Source organism: Mesocricetus auratus, unplaced genomic scaffold (genome assembly GCF_017639785.1).
Source record: "Mesocricetus auratus isolate SY011 unplaced genomic scaffold, BCM_Maur_2.0 Super-Scaffold_100013, whole genome shotgun sequence".
Classification (NCBI taxonomy): Eukaryota; Metazoa; Chordata; class Mammalia; order Rodentia; family Cricetidae; genus Mesocricetus; species Mesocricetus auratus.
The window spans coordinates 44,272,061-44,292,200 of record NW_024429196.1 but is presented as its reverse complement, the minus strand read 5'-3'; the positions used below and the strand labels follow the sequence as shown (position 1 = coordinate 44,292,200).

The window sequence follows — 20,140 nt, the reverse complement described above, 5'->3', positions numbered from 1 at the left end:
CCTTCTAGTCCAGACTTTATACAGAAGGACGAGAGGAAGAGCTCTCTGGGTCTTGACTAGTAGGTCTTTAGTTACACTAGCCATCGGGTAGAACTGATTACAGCCAATATTCCCTGAGCAGGTTGTCAAAGACACTCATAGTTTTTTCCTTGTGATTTTAGTACGGAGTGTAAACGTATGGAGAGAAGCTTCTGGGGAAGTTTTCATTTCTTAATTGTTGAAGCAGTCAACAGACTTTTTTTTAAATTGGAATCCTGCCTCACCAATTATGCTTTCAAGTCTGGTGACAGAAATAAAAAAATTGTAAAATCCTAATTAGCCTTTGAGTTTGTGCCAAGGCAGTTTGTGCCAGTAAAATAAACAATGACCTAAAATAAGTTTTAAATCTGTGTTGAGAGGAACAAAAGACAAACCACATTGTCCTCCATTCTGCAGGTGCTGGTTATGGAGATTCTGTAGTATTTCTGCTTTTCAACATATTAAGCAGACTAGATGAACTGGCCACAACTGTCCTTTAATTATTCTGTAAATGAATCAATGAGTGATGAAGCTGGCATCATGATTGATTAACCAATTGTGTAGAAATGTCTCTGTGTTACCACTTAACTTTGGTTAGCCTTGTCCATCAAAATTCATAGGCCCCTTCAGGTTGCCATCTGAAAATACCATGTAGGGCACACAGAATAAAACCACTGTTTATTATTTAAATCTAACTGGACTTCCTATATTTTTATCTGCTGAGTCTGGTCAGTCTTGACATAAATGATATTCCTAACCTTTGTTTCTACATTGCTAAGCCAATGCTATTAGATGCTTTGCCTGATAGTGAATGATGATGGGAGCTGGCAGACAGGAGGGGATGACAAGGCCTGTGCACCTTCCCTGCTGTGGATGCATCCTCACTGTCACCGTGCCCAGCATCCATCCCTTTCAACTGGGACTGACTTGCTCTACTTACAAGAACTGAAAGTGTAATTGCTGAGGCAGGATTCCAACAGTTCCTTAGAATGGGAGCCTAAGTCAAACACTTAACTGGCTGATTTGAGCTAAGCATTCTATCTGTTGAGAAAAAGTCTTTACTAAGAGGGCAAATGGAGCTGAGCCCCAGGGGTAGTTATTTTCACATTCTTGGGTGCTAAGTCCTCCTCAGGATAGCGGGTGATTTGAATATCTAAGCTTTATTAGTCCATTTACAGACGATACTATCATTGTCCTAATCCTACAGCTAGGAAACCTAGGCTCACTGAAGTGAAACACTGCCTGATACTGTGCATTAGGAAGAGAAAGAGAGGAGACCACAACTTTCTCTAGAATGGTCTGCCAGAGAGCCAGGGTTCTCAAATTGGCAATGGCATGGGAGTATTACGGTAGATGAATAGTGTTGCTAGCACGTAGCAGGTAGATGACAGAGATGGTGTTTGATCCCACAAAGTACATGACAGCTCCTACAGAGGAGCCAGCCCTAAATGCCAGAGCATTGAGTCTGGTATTTCCTGGCCCAGAGTGAAGACAAAACGGCAAGAGAAAAAAATGGAAATGAGCTCACGTTCGTATGTCAGTCCAGAGGTACTGAAGTATTGCTAGGCTTTGTTCAGAGAAACTTCTGGCTTTGGAGTGTGAGAGGAGGGCCTGTGAGAAAAGAGCACACCAAGGAAAAGGCTGGTCTGCTACCAGCTGATTGCTTACCACAGTAGAGGACCTCTTGAGGATGCGTTTCGCCTTCTCCAGTGTAAATTTCCAGGCCTCCTAAGGAAGCAAAATGAGATAACACCATAACTCCTATTTCACCTGTGAGTTATGTGTCTTTTCTAAAATTAGGATCAAAATCTACAAATATGTAATAAATGCACTGTTCTACACTAATGTTTGATAAAATAATTTACAGAAAGGCAACTTATTGCTACTAGGTGCCCTCATTAAGACTTTGTACTGTGTGTGCTGTGCTAATTACTTTGCAAATGTCACTTTATGCAGTCTTTGCCACAGCCCTGAGAGACATCAACACTGCATTAGATGAAGAAGGCAAATATACCAAAGTGAAGAAGTTGGCTCAGCTCAGTAAACAGGACTGGCAGATGCCATTCTGAACCTTTGCTCCCTGACAACCACGTGCACTGCAAATCAGTACTTTTAACAGTGTTCAATACCCCTAGCCACTGGGGAAATGCAAATTAAAACTACATTGATATCCTATCTCACTGGTGTCAAAACGACAGTCATTAAGAAAACAAGTGAAAAGCATTGGCAAGGATCTAGGCAAAAGGAATCCCTTCTACACTGCTGGTGGGATGGCAACAAGCTAGTCCTGCTATATTGGAGCTCTGTATAGAAATTTAGCAGAAAGATGAAAACAGGCCTTCCATATGGCTGAGCCTAGTCTGGGTACCTACCAAAGGACTCCAAGCCAATATATTACAGAGACACTTGAGCATCAACTACAGTGCTATCCATAGCAGCTAAGCTATACAAACAGTCTGTCTATCGGAGGGATGAATAAAGAATACACACACACACACACATGATTTGTACAGTCATAAAAACAGTAAAGTTATATTATTTGCAGGAAAATGGATGCAACTGGAGATAGTAAGTGTTCCTAGATTTTAAGGAGGCATATAAATCATGTATATATGAAATGATATAGAAGTTAGACTCCATAGGTGAACAAAGAAGACTATGGAAAGGAAGAAAGGGGTGTAGGGGAAAGGTACAGGAGCATAATAGGACAAATCTGTTGAATACACAATGCATACTTGTGTTAAAATGCCCTTAAGTCACATATTACTGTGTACAATTAATATATATATATATATATATATAATAATCAAAAGTTTTTAATTAAAAATGTACCACTATTATGTTAGGCAAGAAAAATGTGATTCCTGATTTCACATATACAGAAAAGCAAAGGAATATAGCACAGTAATTGTGGGGTAGCAGTCTCCAGTTTGTTCTTCTCAATGCATTCTAACTTTAAGAATGAGGACAACTCCATCAATACATGCTGATTATTGTTGTTGTCCTTATGTTTGTCATAACACTGCACCGAAGGCCCCCAACTCCACAGAGTGCTGTGCTGATTCTGTGCCCCTCCTAGGGGCCCAAGGGCAGGTTCATCAGGGTGCTGCTGCATGGAGGTGCCAGAGGAGATGGGATGAGGTGCAATAGGCATTGGGGATTGGGCTTCAGGGATAGGCACCAGCTTTTTCTAAGTCAGGAGGGAGTAAGAATAGACAGATGTTGATTCTAACTTGTCTACTTGCTCAGTACCCACTGATGCTGTAACAATAAACGACACACTTACTGAAAGTAAAACTAAGTATTTATTGTAGAAATTACTCACAAGATACCAAACAAGTAACCCAGATGAACTGAGTAGTTTTCCGCTGCCGAACTGGAAGCCGAAAGCCAGAAAAAGAGAGCAAGACTTCCGTTGTTCAGTCTTTTATAGCTTCCCCCTTAACGCCCCTAGTCATGCCCAAAAGTGGGCCTGGCTAGTGACGTAGTTCACCGCCTACGTCCGTATACGTCTTTACATCCGTCCGTATATATCTTTAGTCATGCCTAAAGTAAGTGTGATTAGCAGTGTGGTAAACCGCTCTTTTATTACCTCATCTGTATGCACCTCTACTAAGTCACATGGCTAATGGCGGCACACGGCTTCCTCCTACAACCCACATCAAAATTCTAGCTACATGGACCAAAAAGAAAGTCCACATCTGTTCTGAAAATTGGAAAATGGTAGGATCCAGAAAATGGACATTTGAATCATTTCCTTGACACATAGTTTGGGTGACACCAGATTGAAGCAAGAGAGAACAGCCTGGTTTTTTTAAATTTTATTTTTATTTAAATTAGAGACAAGCTTGTTTCACATGTCAATCTCAGCTCCCTCTCCCTCCCGTCTTCCCCCACCCCTCCAGCCCCCCAGTCCCCCACCCTGTCCCCACTCCACTCCCCAGGGAGGGTAAGGCCTTCCATGGGGGAGATCCAATGTCTGTCATATCATCCAGGGCAGGGTCTAGGCCCTCCCCCCATGGGTCCATGCTGAGAGAGCATCCCTCCATGTGGAATGGGCTCCCAAAGTTCATTTGTATTCCAGGGATAAGTACTGATCTACTACCCAAGGCCCCATAGATTGCCGAGGCCTCCTCACTGATATCCAAATTTAGAGGGTCTGAATCAGTCCCATGCTGGCCTCTCAGTCATCAGTCTGGGGTCCATGAGCTCCCCCTTGTTCAGGTCAGCTGTTTCTGTGGGTTTCACCAGCCCTGTCTTGACCCCTTTGCTCATCACTCCTCCCTCACTGCGACTGGATTCCAGGAGTTCAGTTCAGTGTTTAACTGTGGGTGTCTGCCACTGCTTCCTTCAGCCACTGGATGAAGATTCTAGGATGGCATATAAGGTAGTTGTCAATCTCGTTATTGGGGAAGGGCATTTAAGCCTCTCCACTATTGCTTAGATTTCCAGTTGGTGTCATCCTTGTAGATCTCTGGAAATCCCACTAGTGCCAGATCTCTCCTGACAGAAGGCTGATCTCCAAAATTTATAAAGAACTCAAGAAGTAAGTCTCCAAAAATACCAAAGGATCCAATTAAAAAGTGGGGGTATAGAACTAAATAGAGAATTCTCAATAGAGGAGCCTAAAATAGCTGATAGACACTTAAGAAAGTGCTCAACATCCTTAGCCATCAGGGAAATGCAAATCAAAACAACTCTGAGATACCATCTTACTCCTGTCAGAATGGCTAAAATAAAAACACCAAAGACAGTTTATGCTAGAGAGGATGCAGAGAAAGGGGAACACTCCTCTACTGCTGGGGGGAGTGCCAACTTGTGCAGCCACTTTGGAAATCAATATGGAGATTCCTCGGGAAAATGGGAATCAGTCTACCACAAGATCTAGAAATTCCACTGTTAGGCATATACCCAAAAGATGCACATTCATATAACAAAGACATCTTTTCAACTATGTTCATAGCAGCATTATTTGTAATAGCCAGAACTTGGTAGCAACCTAGGTGCCCCTCAACTGAAGAGTGGATAGAGAAAATGTGGTCCATTTACATAATGGCATACTACTCAATGGAAAACAAAAACAAAAACAAAAAATGGAATCTTGAAATTTGCAGGCAAATGGATGGCATAGAAGAAACTATCCTGAGTGAGGTAACCAAGTCACAAAAAGACAAACATGGTATGCACTCACTCATATATGGATTTTAGACATGGAGCAGGGGATTGCCAGCCTACAATCCCACCACCAGAGTCTGGGAAACAAGGAGGACCCAAAGAGATATGCATGGTACCCCAGAGAAGGGGACTGGGACAGGATCTCTTGAGCAGTTTGGGAGCATGGGGGAGGGAAGAGGGAGCTAGGAGGAAGAGAGAGGGAGAAGAGGAGGGGAGAGGAGGACATGGGGGAGCCAGAAGGTTGAGTGTGGCGGGAGGGGGATGCAGAATAGAGAGCAGGATGAGAGATACCAAAATACAGTGAGTCATAATAGCCTGGTTTTTTTTAACATGCTTATGGGGAATAAATGACAGGATCTAGGCTTGAAACCCCATAGGCTCTCTTACATTGTGGTGTACATAGAAGGTACTTGGTTCTAGCTGCAGTGCTATAGTGATCTGGAGGCAGTCCCTCTGATTAAATCTATTGGGCTGCTTCCCACTAGAAGATTTTCTACAAGCAACAAGATACTTGGTCTTACATTTGAGCATTCACTTGATTTTAGTGTTAGGTATGGTCAGATCTTTTCAGACCCTCATTACTTTCTTCAGTTGGTTATCACGTTTCCTGTTCCATTTATTTAGCATCCTTATGAGTAAATTGCTAAGGAAAGCATCCCTCAGACTCACAAAGCTATAAGCCTTTAGCCTGAGCATATGGTTCAAAGAACGATGAATATATATGGTCCCAAGGGTGACATGGCATGGGACACCAACAGTCTATGAAAGGGGTAAAGAGGAACCTTTGCTTCACAGTCAGGGCACATAATAACGTATGCTAAAACACATTTGTTTAGTATGATTTCCAAACTAGAACTGCCTCAAAGTCTTCAGACAAAAGGGTATTGAGATTATTGATTGATGTTATCAGTTGGATTGTATTTGACCTAAATTCCTATGTTCAAGACCTAATCTCTCTGTATCTCCAAACATGACCTTCTATGGAAACAGGATCATTAGAGATGAAATGGGTTAAGATGAGATAAAGCCATACTAGAATAGAACGTGCCCTAACCTCTGTATTACTAGTGTTCTTATAACTTGAACACATGAAAAGAAAATGACATATGCAAATAAAAGAGGTAAGATGGCATGAAGATACTAAGAGAATACCATCTATAAGGAATGTCAAAGATTGACAGGAACTTTCCAGAACAGAGGGACAAGAAACACAAGTCTCACTCTACTCAGGGGACTAATACTGCTGGCTGATACTTCGATCGTGGGCCTCCAGTGTTCAGAACTATAAGATACAAAATTCCTGATGTTTAAGCTGCTTGGTGTGCTATGGCAACCTCAGAATATGGTTAGAACTTCTCTCACTCTCCAGTGTGATGATAACCAAGCATTCTTGATCTTGACCTAAGCGGAATTTGGATAATAGAAGAGCAGGAGCTTAGGCTGAAAAACATCAGTTTCTTGGGCAAAAGGATGCCTTGTTGGGATTCTGACAAGCCACAGAAGAATGGAGGCAGAAGGGAAAGCAAATGGCATAGTCTGGAAGCTCCAGTGTAATAACATATCCTTCTTCAGTGGAAACTCTAAAAACACCAAACTGATCAAAGGCCATGAATCCACTATTATTTGCCATTTAACTTGGATTTGGAGCAGACAGTGCTTGTGACTTTGAGTCTCATCATTGGCCAATTGTGGAACCTTGGGCAAATGATTTCAGCATCTTGTCTTTCAGTTTTCCTCTGTAAAATGGAGATAGTAAGAACAGGATAGTAAACATAGCATTAGTCTGGCATCAGTGATAATGACAGCTCTGAACTTTTTTTAGGTTGTTATACCAACATACAACTGAAAGAATGACAATGATAATGTTAACCTACATAAACTCATGCTGTTTTTCAGTGATCTTGAAGCTTAGAAAACAGTATTATAATTTGTGCTTTACAAATGAGGAAAAAGAGGCACAGATAGATTTTACAATTTAACGAGGTCTTTCTGTAGGCAGAGGCAAGCTTAAACTCAGGTTTCTATACCAGCATCTTTCCCATCACTACCATACTGTTTTCCAAGAATGAAATTTTAACTGACATTTTAACTCTAGCAAAACATGGTATCCATAAGGTTTCACCAAAACATGATGAATGTCAAGTACAGCTCCCAGGGAGTAAGGATGATCTAATGCAAAAGAACAGGTGGTCAAGGGAGAAGCGTTGTTTCCTTTATCAAGAAGCCGTGTACTTAGGTAGAAATTAATGTTACCTAGATACATGTATGGACATGGATAAGGGTGAGAGGAAGACAGCTTTCTTTCCAACCATCATTTCTTATGCAGTCATTCATTCTATTCACCCATCTCATAGGTACTTATTGAATATCTATGCTATGTTGTATCATGGACTACTTATTAATGCCATGATGAAACATCTAAAATTTTATAATATGGGGAGAGATTGATAGTAAACTGCCATTAGTACACTATGGTACGTGATGAGTATTGCTGTTAGTATTTCTATTTTATATGGGAGGCAAGCTGAGACTTAGAGTTAATAAAAACTTTATCCAAGCCACAGAAAAGCTGAATAACACAATCCAAATTCAAATCATATTTGTTTTGTGTATGACTAATGCTTTTCACTTTGCTCTGGGAGATATTAATAGGTGAGATAAAACAGAAAATAGAAAGTTTATGAACTCTGGGAACTAAATCCTTTTCCTAGAGAGCCATGGAATATGTCAACATATCCATGGTTTTGCATTGCTTTGTGGGATTGATATTATAAAGATTAAGCATTCCCAACTGGAAGGTTTCAGCCAAGAGCACTAGGCCACACCAACTTTGATGTTGAAGTATGGAGAAGACAGTGAAAAGTAGTTCTTAGGCATCTGTATTGTGCTCCTTGACACTGTAAAAGATTGATGAATTGGACAAGGCATTCTTTAATTCATTTTCCTTGTGTTCCATGATGTTAAAGAACTAGATTCTGGGGTATGGGAATATGAAGGAAGTAAAGACAAATGCTGTTGTTAGGCACATGTTTCTACGGTGACAATTTTCAGTGATTGAGTTCTGTGCTATCAATTATAGCAGCAGCAGGTTTGAAAAGTACCAAAAGTGCCTTTTGTTCACGCCATGCTTTTGACAGCAGTGACAGATTTCCACAAAGGAGAAAGCCCCTGGGAAGGAAAGTGATGATGATTGAGATGGATGGTTTATTCTAATTCTCAAGAGCATGCTGGGAAGAAGAGATTTGGGGATGGGAAATGATCACTAATCTACTATGAATTTCTTTTTTGTAAAAGTTTATGAGAACAGGTTTCCCTTACAACTAAATTAAATGTACAAGTTTATGTTTAAAATGGTGCAACATTTAGAAGATGCTATATCCAAGGAAATCACTGTTCCCTTAAGGAGGAAGCATAAGGCAGCTCAGTATACAGAATGCTTGTGTGTGCTCTACTCGAATTCACAGGTAGCAATTCTGATTCCAATTTGGAAGTGGGACTCTACGGGTATGATTATGTCATGAGGGTGTGGCTAACACAGAGGATTTGTGACCTAAGAAGGTCTTCAAGTGTGGTGGCTCACAGCTGTAATCCCAGCATTTATGTAATAGGTGTAGGAGGGTCATAAGTTTGAGGACAGTCTTGGCTACATGGGGAGAATTTCATAAAGATACATCTCCCTTACCCACATGACAATATAATAAGAATCTACATTCATTGGGGGGACGAATAAAGTCATTCTGAGCTGGCATTCTGATATTGGACTTCCAGGCCCCATAATAGAGAAATAAATTTCAGTTATTTATAATGTATGATACTTTTAAATGATAGCCTTAATTTATTCTTTGAAACGTTTATACTTACATATAATCATAGTTTTTTACATAGCATCCCAAAATGACTATGACAGGCAGACTAGAAACAGCCAACCAAAAAAGTACAGAAAAGGACTTTGAGGTTATTTCCAGTAAGTAGAAATACAAAGGCAAGCTATTACAAGCTTGTGAGTTTCCATCTCGTATGGACAACCTGGCCTTTGGGTGGAATTTGCAGGTGTATTTTTGTCTGTGTGCTATGACATCACACAGTGACTATTTGCCAATACCTAGGATTTAACTTCAGCAAAGCCTAGTTTCTTTCATGTTCTGACATTTTCCAGCTCCGGTAGGCATTTATAACTTTAAGATAAATAGAAAAAATAAAGTCAAATTCAGGTTTTTTTCCAGGATAAAGAAATATAAAAGTGAGAGAAAAGGCCACTCATTTTAAAATGTATTCTCTTCATTGCACACAGCCTCATCTTCACACAGATTTCATCAACAGCTACCTTTACTTCTTCCCTGCTCATGTTGTACTATATGGATAGCTGTGGTTGGCATAGCTAACCATGGCTATTACTTTCTTTTCTTAAGCAATGCCTTAATAAGTACTTAGCACTCTATCCACCTTATTCCTTTTCAACTATTCATTGACTTTATCAGTATTACCACTGTGCTGTTAGTCTGGGTTGTCAGCCTGATTGAATTTAGGATCACCCAGGAGACACATCTCTGAGTGTGTGAGGGCACTTCTGCAGAAGTTTAACTAAGGGGTGATGGTGCATCACCCTACAGGTTAGTGTCCCAGACTAACAGGGAAAAGGAAAAGCCTGATGAGCAACAGCATCCACCTTTCTCTGCTCCCTGACTCCTGATGTAACCTCCATGACTGCCTCATGCTCCCACTGTCATGCCTTCCCTGCCCTGATGAGTTATAGCCTCTCAAACCATGAACCCAAATAAATGCTTCCTTCCTTAAGGAGGATCACAGCAATGAGGAAAGGAAGTAACATGATCTATGTTGCCATAGATTTTCTTCCCCACTTGCATGACTTTTAAAAAATGTTTATTGTTATTCATCATTATTACATGTGTATGTATGCAGGTTTGTTTTGTGTGTGTGTGTGTGTGAGGGGGGGACATTTATGTGCCATGTTCATGTATGGATGTTGGAGACAACTTTTGGGAGTTGTTTTTTTCTTCCACCGTGAATTCTAGGAATCAAACCCAGGAGGCCTACATAGCAAGCATTCTTAACCATGGAGACATCTCGCAAGCCCTGCTTCCAGTTATGTAGCAAACATGGCATATATTTTACCACTAAACTTTGTATTAATTTTACCAAGTCAGTTGAAACAATTCTCAACCCCATTTTACAGATGAGACCATGAAGACCCAGTGTTGGCAAGGGGTTTGCCAAAGGCCTTTCCAACTGCAGCCTGTTCGCTTTACTCCCCCTGCTTTACTGTCTGGGCATGCAAACAGCTCTCCAGTGTGACTCCTAGGTCTAGTTGTATTTATAGGATGCTGGAACAGTCCCCAAACAAATTATTTTTGGTAAATAATCGCATCAGTCAGATTATGAGTATGTTCCATCCCAGTTTTATAACAGAGTGTTATTATTAATATAATTATCCCATTTTTCTATTTGCCCTCAAGTCATTAAATAAATCTTACCGAGTGTTGTACAACTAAGCAGTTTGTATTCATATTCTTTTTTTTTCTCATGCAAGAGATTTATTGGGGGAGAGCAAAAGGCTGTCTCTGAGTGGGAACATGAGAAGAGAGAAAGAGAGACAGAGAGAGAGAGAGAGACAAGAGTAGGAATATGTATTCATATTCTTTTATTTACATACACATACACGTACGTGTGTGTGTGTGTGTGTGTGTGTGTGTGTGTAAGTACCATGGTATGTATGTACAGTTCAGGGGAAACTTGCTGAAGTCAGTTTTCCACCCTGTGGATCATCAGGCTTGGCAGCAAGCACCTTCACAGCCGAGCTATCTCACTGGTCCTGAGTTTATTTTCAGCTACTGTAACAATTTTCCATAAATGTTGTGATTTAACAATGAGAAATTATTCTTGAGGTCAAAAATCTAAGCTAATTCAGGGTGTCAGGAAGGTATTTCCCTTCTGTAGGGACCCAAGAGGACTTTTTCTTTGCCTCCTGTTATTGAATTCTCTTTGTCTGATGGCCTTATCACTTCATTCCTTCCCTCCATTGTCACATTTTCCTCCCCTTCTCATTCTCTTCTTCCTTTCTTTTCTCTGTTTCTTTTCCTTTCGTTTCTTGTGTGTGTATGCATATATGTATGTGTGCCTTTCGTGGGCTATGCATGTGGAGCCACAGGACCACCTAGGTCCTCAGGTGCTGTCTACCTTGGTTTTTGAGACAAGGTCTCTTTCTGGGTGGGACTCCCTGATTAGGCTAGGCTTCCTGATTGCTGAGCTCCAGGGAACCTGTCCCTGCCTCTGTATTGTTGGAATTACAGGCACATGCTTCTGGGCCACACTTCACATATATTCTTAGGGTTCTCGTTTTTATGTGGCAAACATTTTTCTGACTGTGCCATTTCCCCAGCCCCTATGGTTCCATTTTCATCTCCATCTCGGATTCTAAAGTTTGCCTCTTGTAAGAATCTTGTGATTACATTGGACTCACACAGATAACCCAAGATAATCCCCCCATCCAGAGATCCTTAACTAAATCACATCCAAAAATCTCATTTTGCCATGAAATGTGCTATGCTAGGTACTAAGGCGTAGTCTTTGTGGGATGTGGGAAGGGCATTATTCTTTTTACCTTCCTCTTCATTCACCAAATAGTTATTGAGTGATTAGTTAATGCAGTGAACTCTGTTGGGCTCTGGAGAAATTGCTGAAAATGGCACAGCTAGACTCCCTCTGTTGTCACGGAGTTTACACCCCCAATGGGAGACAGACATTAAATAATAATATATATGATTACTTAATACACTCACAGTAAGTGGTAGGAAAGTGGAATGATCAGAAAGAGGGCATATCCCACAGGACCTGGCTTTTTGGAGCTTTAGGAATAACCCTTCTTGGAGGAGATAATTTCTTATTTGAACTTTGATGTAAATGACTCATCATGAGAAGAAGGGTCAAGAGACGTCATTAAAACTTCAAAGTTCAAAAGATCTCTTAACACTATTCAAATTCATCAAGGTCATGAGCTTTTTTGATCAGCTAAGAAGGAAAATCATATTCTCAAGAATAAGAAAGAAACATTCTTGTTCATGAGTTGTCATTTTATTATTCACATACAAGTAAAAATAATACTCCAACAATACATACGCAATGATTATGGAAACTATGTTTTGATTTCTCATATTTAGGTGGGAATTTACTTTTTACTATTCAGTTTTATAGAGTTGATTATGTCCTCTGGTTCTTGGGTGTTCCTTGGTTTTGCACATCTTTGTGGCATAATCAACACTAATTTTTTTCATAATTGTAATTAGCTGATGCTGCATTTGGATATAGAATAACCCCTAGAGGGCACCATATTAAAGATGGGATATGATGAGTGGTTTTGGATGGTTGTAGGCATACCCTTGAAGGGGATGATAATTGCAGGACAGTCTTTGACAGTCCCACGATCATGTAGTTTTTCTGTCCTATGTGCTCTATCATGATGTTTCACCACAAATCTAACACTAAAGATAAATTAGTCATGGACTGAAATCTCTAAAACTGTAAACCAAAATAAGAAACATTTTTAAAAAATATCCTGAGCATCATATAAAGACTTTCTCCCTGGATTCTTCTGATTTCTTCCATGTACTTGAAGAAGTCAAGGGAAATTTATTTTTATCTTTGTTTACCTCCCAAGATTCTTAACGTTTCCTTGAGTTTAATGGCTCCCAAATATGTCTTTGGGAAATGTGACAATAGAGGGAAGGAATGAAGTGATGAGGCCATCAGACAAAGGGAATTCAATAACACACACACACACACAAACACACACACACACCTTCTCATGTCTTTCTTTGTAGTATAGCTCCAATCTTTTTTATCTTTCTTATTCAAATTTTAGCTTAGGTGGAGCTTGCTTTGGTATCATGAACAAGTAAACATCTAGCTTAACGCTTCCCCTGGCACATATCGTGGCCAGCAGCCCCCCCTCAGAAATATGTCTAGCACTCCCCCCACATACACATCATATCCAGCATCCTCCCATACACAGACACACATCATGTCCAACACTCCCCCAGACATACATGTCTGGAACTCTTGCACATGCATGTCTAGCACCCACCACACAAACACACATCATGTCTAGCACCCCTCACACAAACACACATGTCCAGCAACCCCACACACAAACACACATGTCCCACAGACATACATGACCAGCATTTAGTTCTAAGATGTACATGAAGAATGATGCTTTACCACTAATTTCTCTTTCTAAATGACATTTATTTTCTGCTTTATTGTTTAAAAATCTTTGGATATTTAAACAGGAAGTTTTAAAGTATTTTCAACTAAAACATACAGCAAACAACTTTCTCAATCTTTTCTTCATATGTAAAATTAGGATACTGAAAATTGTATGGAAGGTTTTTTTTTGTTTTGTTTTTTGTTTTTACGAGACAGGGTTTCTCTGTATTGTTTTGGAGGCTATCGGTCCAGCCCAGCCTCGAACTCACAGAGATCCGCCTGCCTCTGCCTCCCGAGTGCTGGGATTAAAGGTGTGCGCCACCACTGCCCGGCATATGGAAGGTTTTTTATGGTATGCGTGGGCCAAGGTTGTATTGTCTATTATTAGCCCCTATTGCGTACCTATCATGCAGTAACCAATTTGGAAAGGTACTTTATATGAATGAAGTATGATTGTCTATGTCTTGAAACCTGTCAGCTTCTTCCAATATGCTTTTGATTAGTCTATTTCTGGTCTCAGCACCCAAAGGTCTAGCAATCTTTCAAGCATAGCCATGAGTCTAATTAACTTTAATTTAATTTGACAAACCCTAACTCTTCTGGAATATTAAGAAACCAAATCAAGGTGAAGGGTGTTTTTCTTTCTTTCCCTTCAGAAAGAACATTGGATTTTCTAATATTTTGTAAACAGTAGTGACCAGCTACCACTCATGAAGAAAACTTTCTTAACTCCAGCTTGGATGCACACACTTAGATTCTTCCTTATTTAATAGTGTATATTCTCAGCATTTAGATGCATAACAAAATCCTGCTCAGACACTACACACAGTTAAGGCAGAACAAACACAAGCTGGGGAGACGTACTAAACACCAAACAAGACAGAATATGATTCTATCTAGTTTGGGGATGGAGTTGTTATCATCTAGAATTGTGTGTGAGGGAAAGTCAGGCAGGTTCCAGTGAGAGGCTGATGAGAGAAGTGATTCTGTTCTCTTGACACAGGGCTTCCGTTAAGCTGAGAACATTTAATTCAATTTTCCTAGTATCTATCACAAAATGGTAAGTTCTGATTACAGTAATGAAGGGTTACATGCAAACTCAAGAGACTTGGGTCTTAGAAAACAGACATGAGTTAAAGAAACACAGGTGCACACACGAAACAAAATTGAACTTAGAATTGGAGATTAGTTTTTTCACTAAAATAATTGCAAGTTACTGGGAGGATATTTGGTTGTGAACGGGCAGGAGAATATAAACGAATCCTTTTGCCAATTTCATTTTATTTTTTGATTCATGGATTCATTTATTCAGTTGCCATTTATTGAACACCTATTTGATTCCAAGAGCTATCATAGCTCTGAGAATATGCCCTCAAAGTGTTCTCAGTCAAGTAGTACACTGGCTGTCACAATAAGGAAATAATTAGGATATTCATTCCCAAGATATAATTGGCCTGGGTCAGAAAGACTTACTAGAAAAGGAAGAATAGATGCTCACAGTGAATCTTCTGGAACTTAGCAGCTGGAAGGTCCAAATCTAAAACTGGAACAAGACATTTCCTAGGTGATATTGACTCTATGAAAATAAGGAGTATGTGTTGGGAATGGAAACACCAACAAGTCTGGGCAAAGAGTGGAAAGATATGGAGCATCATGAAGGCTTGACTGTATTTTGCAGGTAAGACTGGGTTCAGATTGCAGCACATTTATTTAATATATACCAATAGAGCATCTTTAGTGTGCCATCATTTATGCCAGGCAGTGGAGTCAGAGAGCCACAGGGATAGCCCCAGCCTTACAATCCCAACCCAGCATTTAACACTTAAGAAGCACTTAGTACTGTTCAAAGACTAGAAAGAGCTTGACAAGTCCATCAAGAGCCAGTGAAAATCAAGGAACGGTTATGGGAAAAGGATGATTAGGGTAAGTGCAGATTTGATTGGTATATCTGGAATGTTAACAGATAACATGAAAAGGTCATTGCAGAAGCAACAATGCTCTCAGGTCATCAACAACAACTTTCAGCCTGGGCTTCAGTAGAAGAGCTCCTTGAAGCATGACTGAGTGGATGAATGAATGGCTGTGTAGACAAGTTGGTATGGGGACATCAGTGTACTTATGCAAGATCACTGAAAATTAAGCCCGTTAGTATATTTCCTTGTCTCTAAAGCCAAAGCTGCCTCTGGCTCTGAGCAGCCACCACTCTGTATGTGCTCCAGTCTATGCTAAGCATGGGTAGGTAGTCTGGGTTCACTTCCTCCCAAGTCTTGCATCTTGAATCAAGACTTTCAGTTTCAACTTTTTAAACACTGAACTGAACCCAAGGAACCCAGTGACAGAGAGAGAGGAGCGATGAGCAAATTAGCAAAGAATGGGCTGGCAAAACCAGCAGAGACAGCTGATCTGAACAGGGGAGAGCTCTTGGACCCCAGGCCGACAGCTGGGAGGCCAGCATGGGACTGATCCGGACCCCCGAATGTGAGTGTCAGTGAGAAGGCCTGGGCAACCTATGGGGCCCTGAGCTGTGGATCAGTGTCTATCCCTGGAATACAAACAGTCATTGTGTGTCCATAGCACAAAGAGGGATGCTCTCTCAGCCTGGACTCTTAGGGGAGTGCCTGGACCCTACCCTGAGTAAAATGACAGAATCTAGATATCCCCTATGTGGAAGGAATTGGCAATAGGTTGGGAGGCTGGGGAGATGGGGGGTGCGGGAGGAGGGGAGGGAGAGGGAACTGGGATTGACATGTAAAACAAGCTATTTAAAATTAATTCAGAAAACTGGCAGACTTAACCCAGCCCTGGCTCCAGCTCCATAAGTGACTGCATGAGATGTGGAGTTTCTGGGAAGGGAATGTTTATTATCTCCTTGAAAGGATAATTATACCTCCCATCTCATTTTAGCACGGCTTAATGTGAATCAACCATTCTGAGGAATAATCTCTTAATCAGGTGCTTGACCAGCTTGGTTTGTTAATGCTGATATTTTGGGTAGCTTGACCTGTTAGAGCTCTATCCAGACCAGAGAAATAGCTTTTCCTTAGTGGGCCTCCAGAGAGCTCTAATCATGGCTGCTCTAACAAAATTGTTGAAAAGTAAAGGTTTATTAGAAGAAGAGCTTGGGGAAGAATAGACATTAACATCTGATAGTGAGCTCACAGGCTAGGAGCAGTATTGTGAGCAGAAGGGCACTGTCACCTGCACAGGACAGCAGTGACTAAGGAATGAATTGTACAAAGACTTTTGTCATTGAGATTTTATCCCCAAATCTTTACAGCCTAAGAACTTGAATTAAAAGAGAAGGCAAACACTTTTACATTAAGTAAAGTGCTAAGATAACTTGTTTATTTTCCAGCCACACAAGAAATTGTCACATGTCACTTCCATTTAATGAAAGTGCAGACTAACTACTTCCCAGAACCTTCTATGTCAGCTTCCTGTGAATCAGATCATAGAATTCCCTGTGCATCACACATTCATTCTCTCAGTGCCACAGAGCTTCTGGCTCTTGTAGAACTGGATTCACCGTGGAAGCTTCTTTGCAGTCTGCCTGCTTCCTAAGACAGTGCTTTTCCTCCAGGCAGATAAGGTATCCTGGAGGCCTGAGATAATGAGAAGGACCTGGTTCCACGGAGGTGTACTATTCGAACATAATTTTCTTTTAATGTGGATGGAGGAGTATGTCAGTTTTGCATGTGCCTTTGGGATACTGGTAAATACCAAAGGCGTCTATAGCAGTTACAATTGAGACTGCCCTGCTAAACGCTACAGAGTCTGCTGGGAATTTCAGGTCTAGGGGCCTCAAAGGGTGAAGTTGGGTAATGCAGAGCTAAAACTGAATTTTAGTTTAGTAAGCTGTGGGTTAAGACAATGTGTACAATCAGGCTTTCTACACACAAGCACACATGCCAGCACCAGTCATTCTTGTGTTTTGTATGCAAAGAGGAAGAGTGATGAAATGCACCCCTCCCCTAAAGGCTATCCATGGGGTCTCTGCAATGCAGACCTTCAAGCTTTACTTCACCCTTCGTTCATTTCCACCCCTTCATTTACACAAATGCACTCCCCATATGTTTACATCCTAATAAGGAAATCCATGTAACTTTAGTTAGTGTCTTAGCACAGAAAATATAGACAACAAAACCACCTCCATAATATTAACCGAATTAATAAATATGAAGCACTTTGACCAGTCATTAGCACATTGCTAAAGTGGAAGTTGGTTTATGATGGTGGTTGAGAGGATAATTAGCATATTATGGGGGATAATTGGGAATTGTTTTGCAGAAAATGTGTTATTTGAGATGAGCTTGCAATGCCTATTCTGTACCCTACTCAGCATCCTTAGTTTCATTACCTTAAGAATCTCAGGGCACTTATATGAGTAATAGTGGCAAAGTTGTCTAAGAAAAAGCCACTTTATGATTCAGGGCTAAGTATCTTATATATATACACAAATATGGGTGTTTGGTAGACATAATGAGATGTGAAAACACCATACCCCTAAATACTAGCAACAAAGTATGGTAGTATGTGGGTGGGTTCCTCTCATGATTGCATAGCTGATTGGGAGGTACAGTCATGGAAAATATGAAAATCCAAGTTTCAGAATTCAATTTCTACTGACTGCATATTGTTTTTGCACCACAATGGAATAGAAAATTTAAAGTTCTAACCATGGTAAGCTGGGGATAATCTGTTCTGAATAATTCCACCAACATGAAATTCAAGAATAAAATTTATATAAAAGAGCTGATATATGGTGGCATTTCAGAGTAGTGGGTGGCTATTTTGGGGCATTCACAAAATTGTCATAGGGAAGCCAAGTGGGTTTACATATCTGTATGAATGGCTTGAACTTTATGGGAATAAAAAAAAGTCTTGTATGTTTAAAAATATATGTTCAAAATGTAATGTTAAGGGGAAAAAGCAAAAACAAGAACAAAAAAAAACCAAAATAAAATAGCAACAACAACAAAAAGCTGACATGCAACATTATCAGAATGTTAAGAAGATATTGAGAGGGAGAAGAGGAGGGGAGAGAAGGACATGCGGGAGCAGGAAGGTTGAGTCAGGGGAAGAATAGAGCAGGATGAGAGATACCGTAACAGAGCGAGTCATTATAGGTTTGAGGAGAGATCTGGCACTAATGAGACTTCCAGATACCTACAAGGATGACACCTACTGGCAATCTAAGCACTAGTGGAGAGGCTACCTTAAAACCCCCTCCCAGTGATAGATTGATGACTACCTTGTATGCCATCCTAGAGCCCTCATCCAGTGGCTACAAAAGCAGAACCAGATATCGACAGCTAAACAGTAAACTGAACTCCTGGAACCCAGTTGTAGAGAGGGAGTAGTGATGAGCAAAGGGGTCAAGACAGGGCTGGTGAAACCCACAGAAACTGCTGACTTGAACAAAGGGGAGCTCATGGACCCCAGACTGATGGCTGAGAGGCCATCATGGGACTGATCCAGACCCCCTGAAAGTAGGTGTCAGTGAGGAGGCCTTGGCAATCTATGGGACCTCGGGTAGTAGATCAATATTTATCCCTGGCATACGAATGGACTTTGGGAGCCCATTCCACATGGAGGGATGCTCTCTCAACATGGACACATGGGGGAGGGTATAGGTCCTGCTCTGGATGATATCCCATGGAAGGCCTCACCCTTCCTGGGGAGTGTAGTGGGGATTGGGTGGGGGGTTGGGGGTTGGTGGGTGGCATGGGAGGAAGGGAGAGAGAGGGAGCTGGGATTGACTTGTGAAGCAAACTTGTTTCTAATTTAAATAAAAAATTTTAAAAAGAAATGAATATTAAGAAGTGAACATTTTAACCATATCCCTTCCTATTGGTAGGATTCCAGTCAGTTGTTTTGGAAACACTCACAACAGCTTCAAAAACCCACTGGGTGGTGGGTAGTGGGGACAGCAGCCACATCTCTGAGGGGAGAGGTATGGATGCCAATCCTATTGCTGCTTATTCCTGGAATAGTGACTTGCAGCAATTTACTGAGCCCTTCAGTATGAACAAGAGGTCCTACTGGAGCCTGTGTCTTAGGACTGCATGGACAACCAGACAAGATGACGCATAACCTCTTCTCTCGGCGTCTGGAGTGAACACTAAGGACATGCTAGTTACTGTTATTGAAGGAAAGTTCAAGCAGAGAAACCTGAGTCTGGAGGGACCACCTCACTTTTCTGGATAATGTGCAGTGATAGAGACTGGTGATGGGCATTTAGGGTAGAGGGAAAGGGTCTGAAGCAGTCTTGGGGAAGTGAAGAAAGTAGCTGAGGCAGCTGCAGAGGAAGGGGCTCAAGCTGACCAGCAGCCTAGGATGTCCCTGAGTGGAAGCTGAACACTTCTAAATGAAATCCTTCCATTCCCTCCCAGCCAAAGAGGGTTATTGAAATTGCCATTGGAAATGCAAGGGGTAGTGCTGGCATGTGAAAGGCCCAAGCTTCAAATTCCAGCAGCACAAGTGAAAGAGGGAGGATAAATGGGGGAGATAAAGAAATGAAATCAGGTGTATAAACTACCTGCAGACCATATGCCCAAATCAGTGATGCTATTTACGGTCAGACAAAGTTGAGCATTGTGTGGACACCTGTGGATATGATACAAATATATCAGAGTGCTTGTGGATGTCACTAAAATCCAAATCATTTGCTGATGATTTAAATCATCAATGTCCCCAAAGCCTCATCAATTGAAAGCTTTTTTCC

General features: G+C 41.0%; 1 protein-coding gene across 3 annotated transcripts in view; it reads right to left on the bottom strand.

Annotated features, from left to right (window-relative positions):
• Aoah (acyloxyacyl hydrolase) overlaps positions 1-20,140 on the bottom strand; it is a 212,165-nt gene that overhangs the window by 132,187 nt on the left and 59,838 nt on the right. For all 3 annotated transcript variants that reach the window (XR_005880783.1, XR_005880784.1, XM_040755639.1), the window contains exon 5: positions 1,687-1,746. Coding sequence is in view for 1 of the 3 variants with exons in the window: in XM_040755639.1 (XP_040611573.1) it covers positions 1,687-1,746 (60 nt within the window). In the remaining 2 variants the exon portion in view is untranslated. The remainder of the gene's footprint in view (positions 1-1,686; positions 1,747-20,140) is intronic.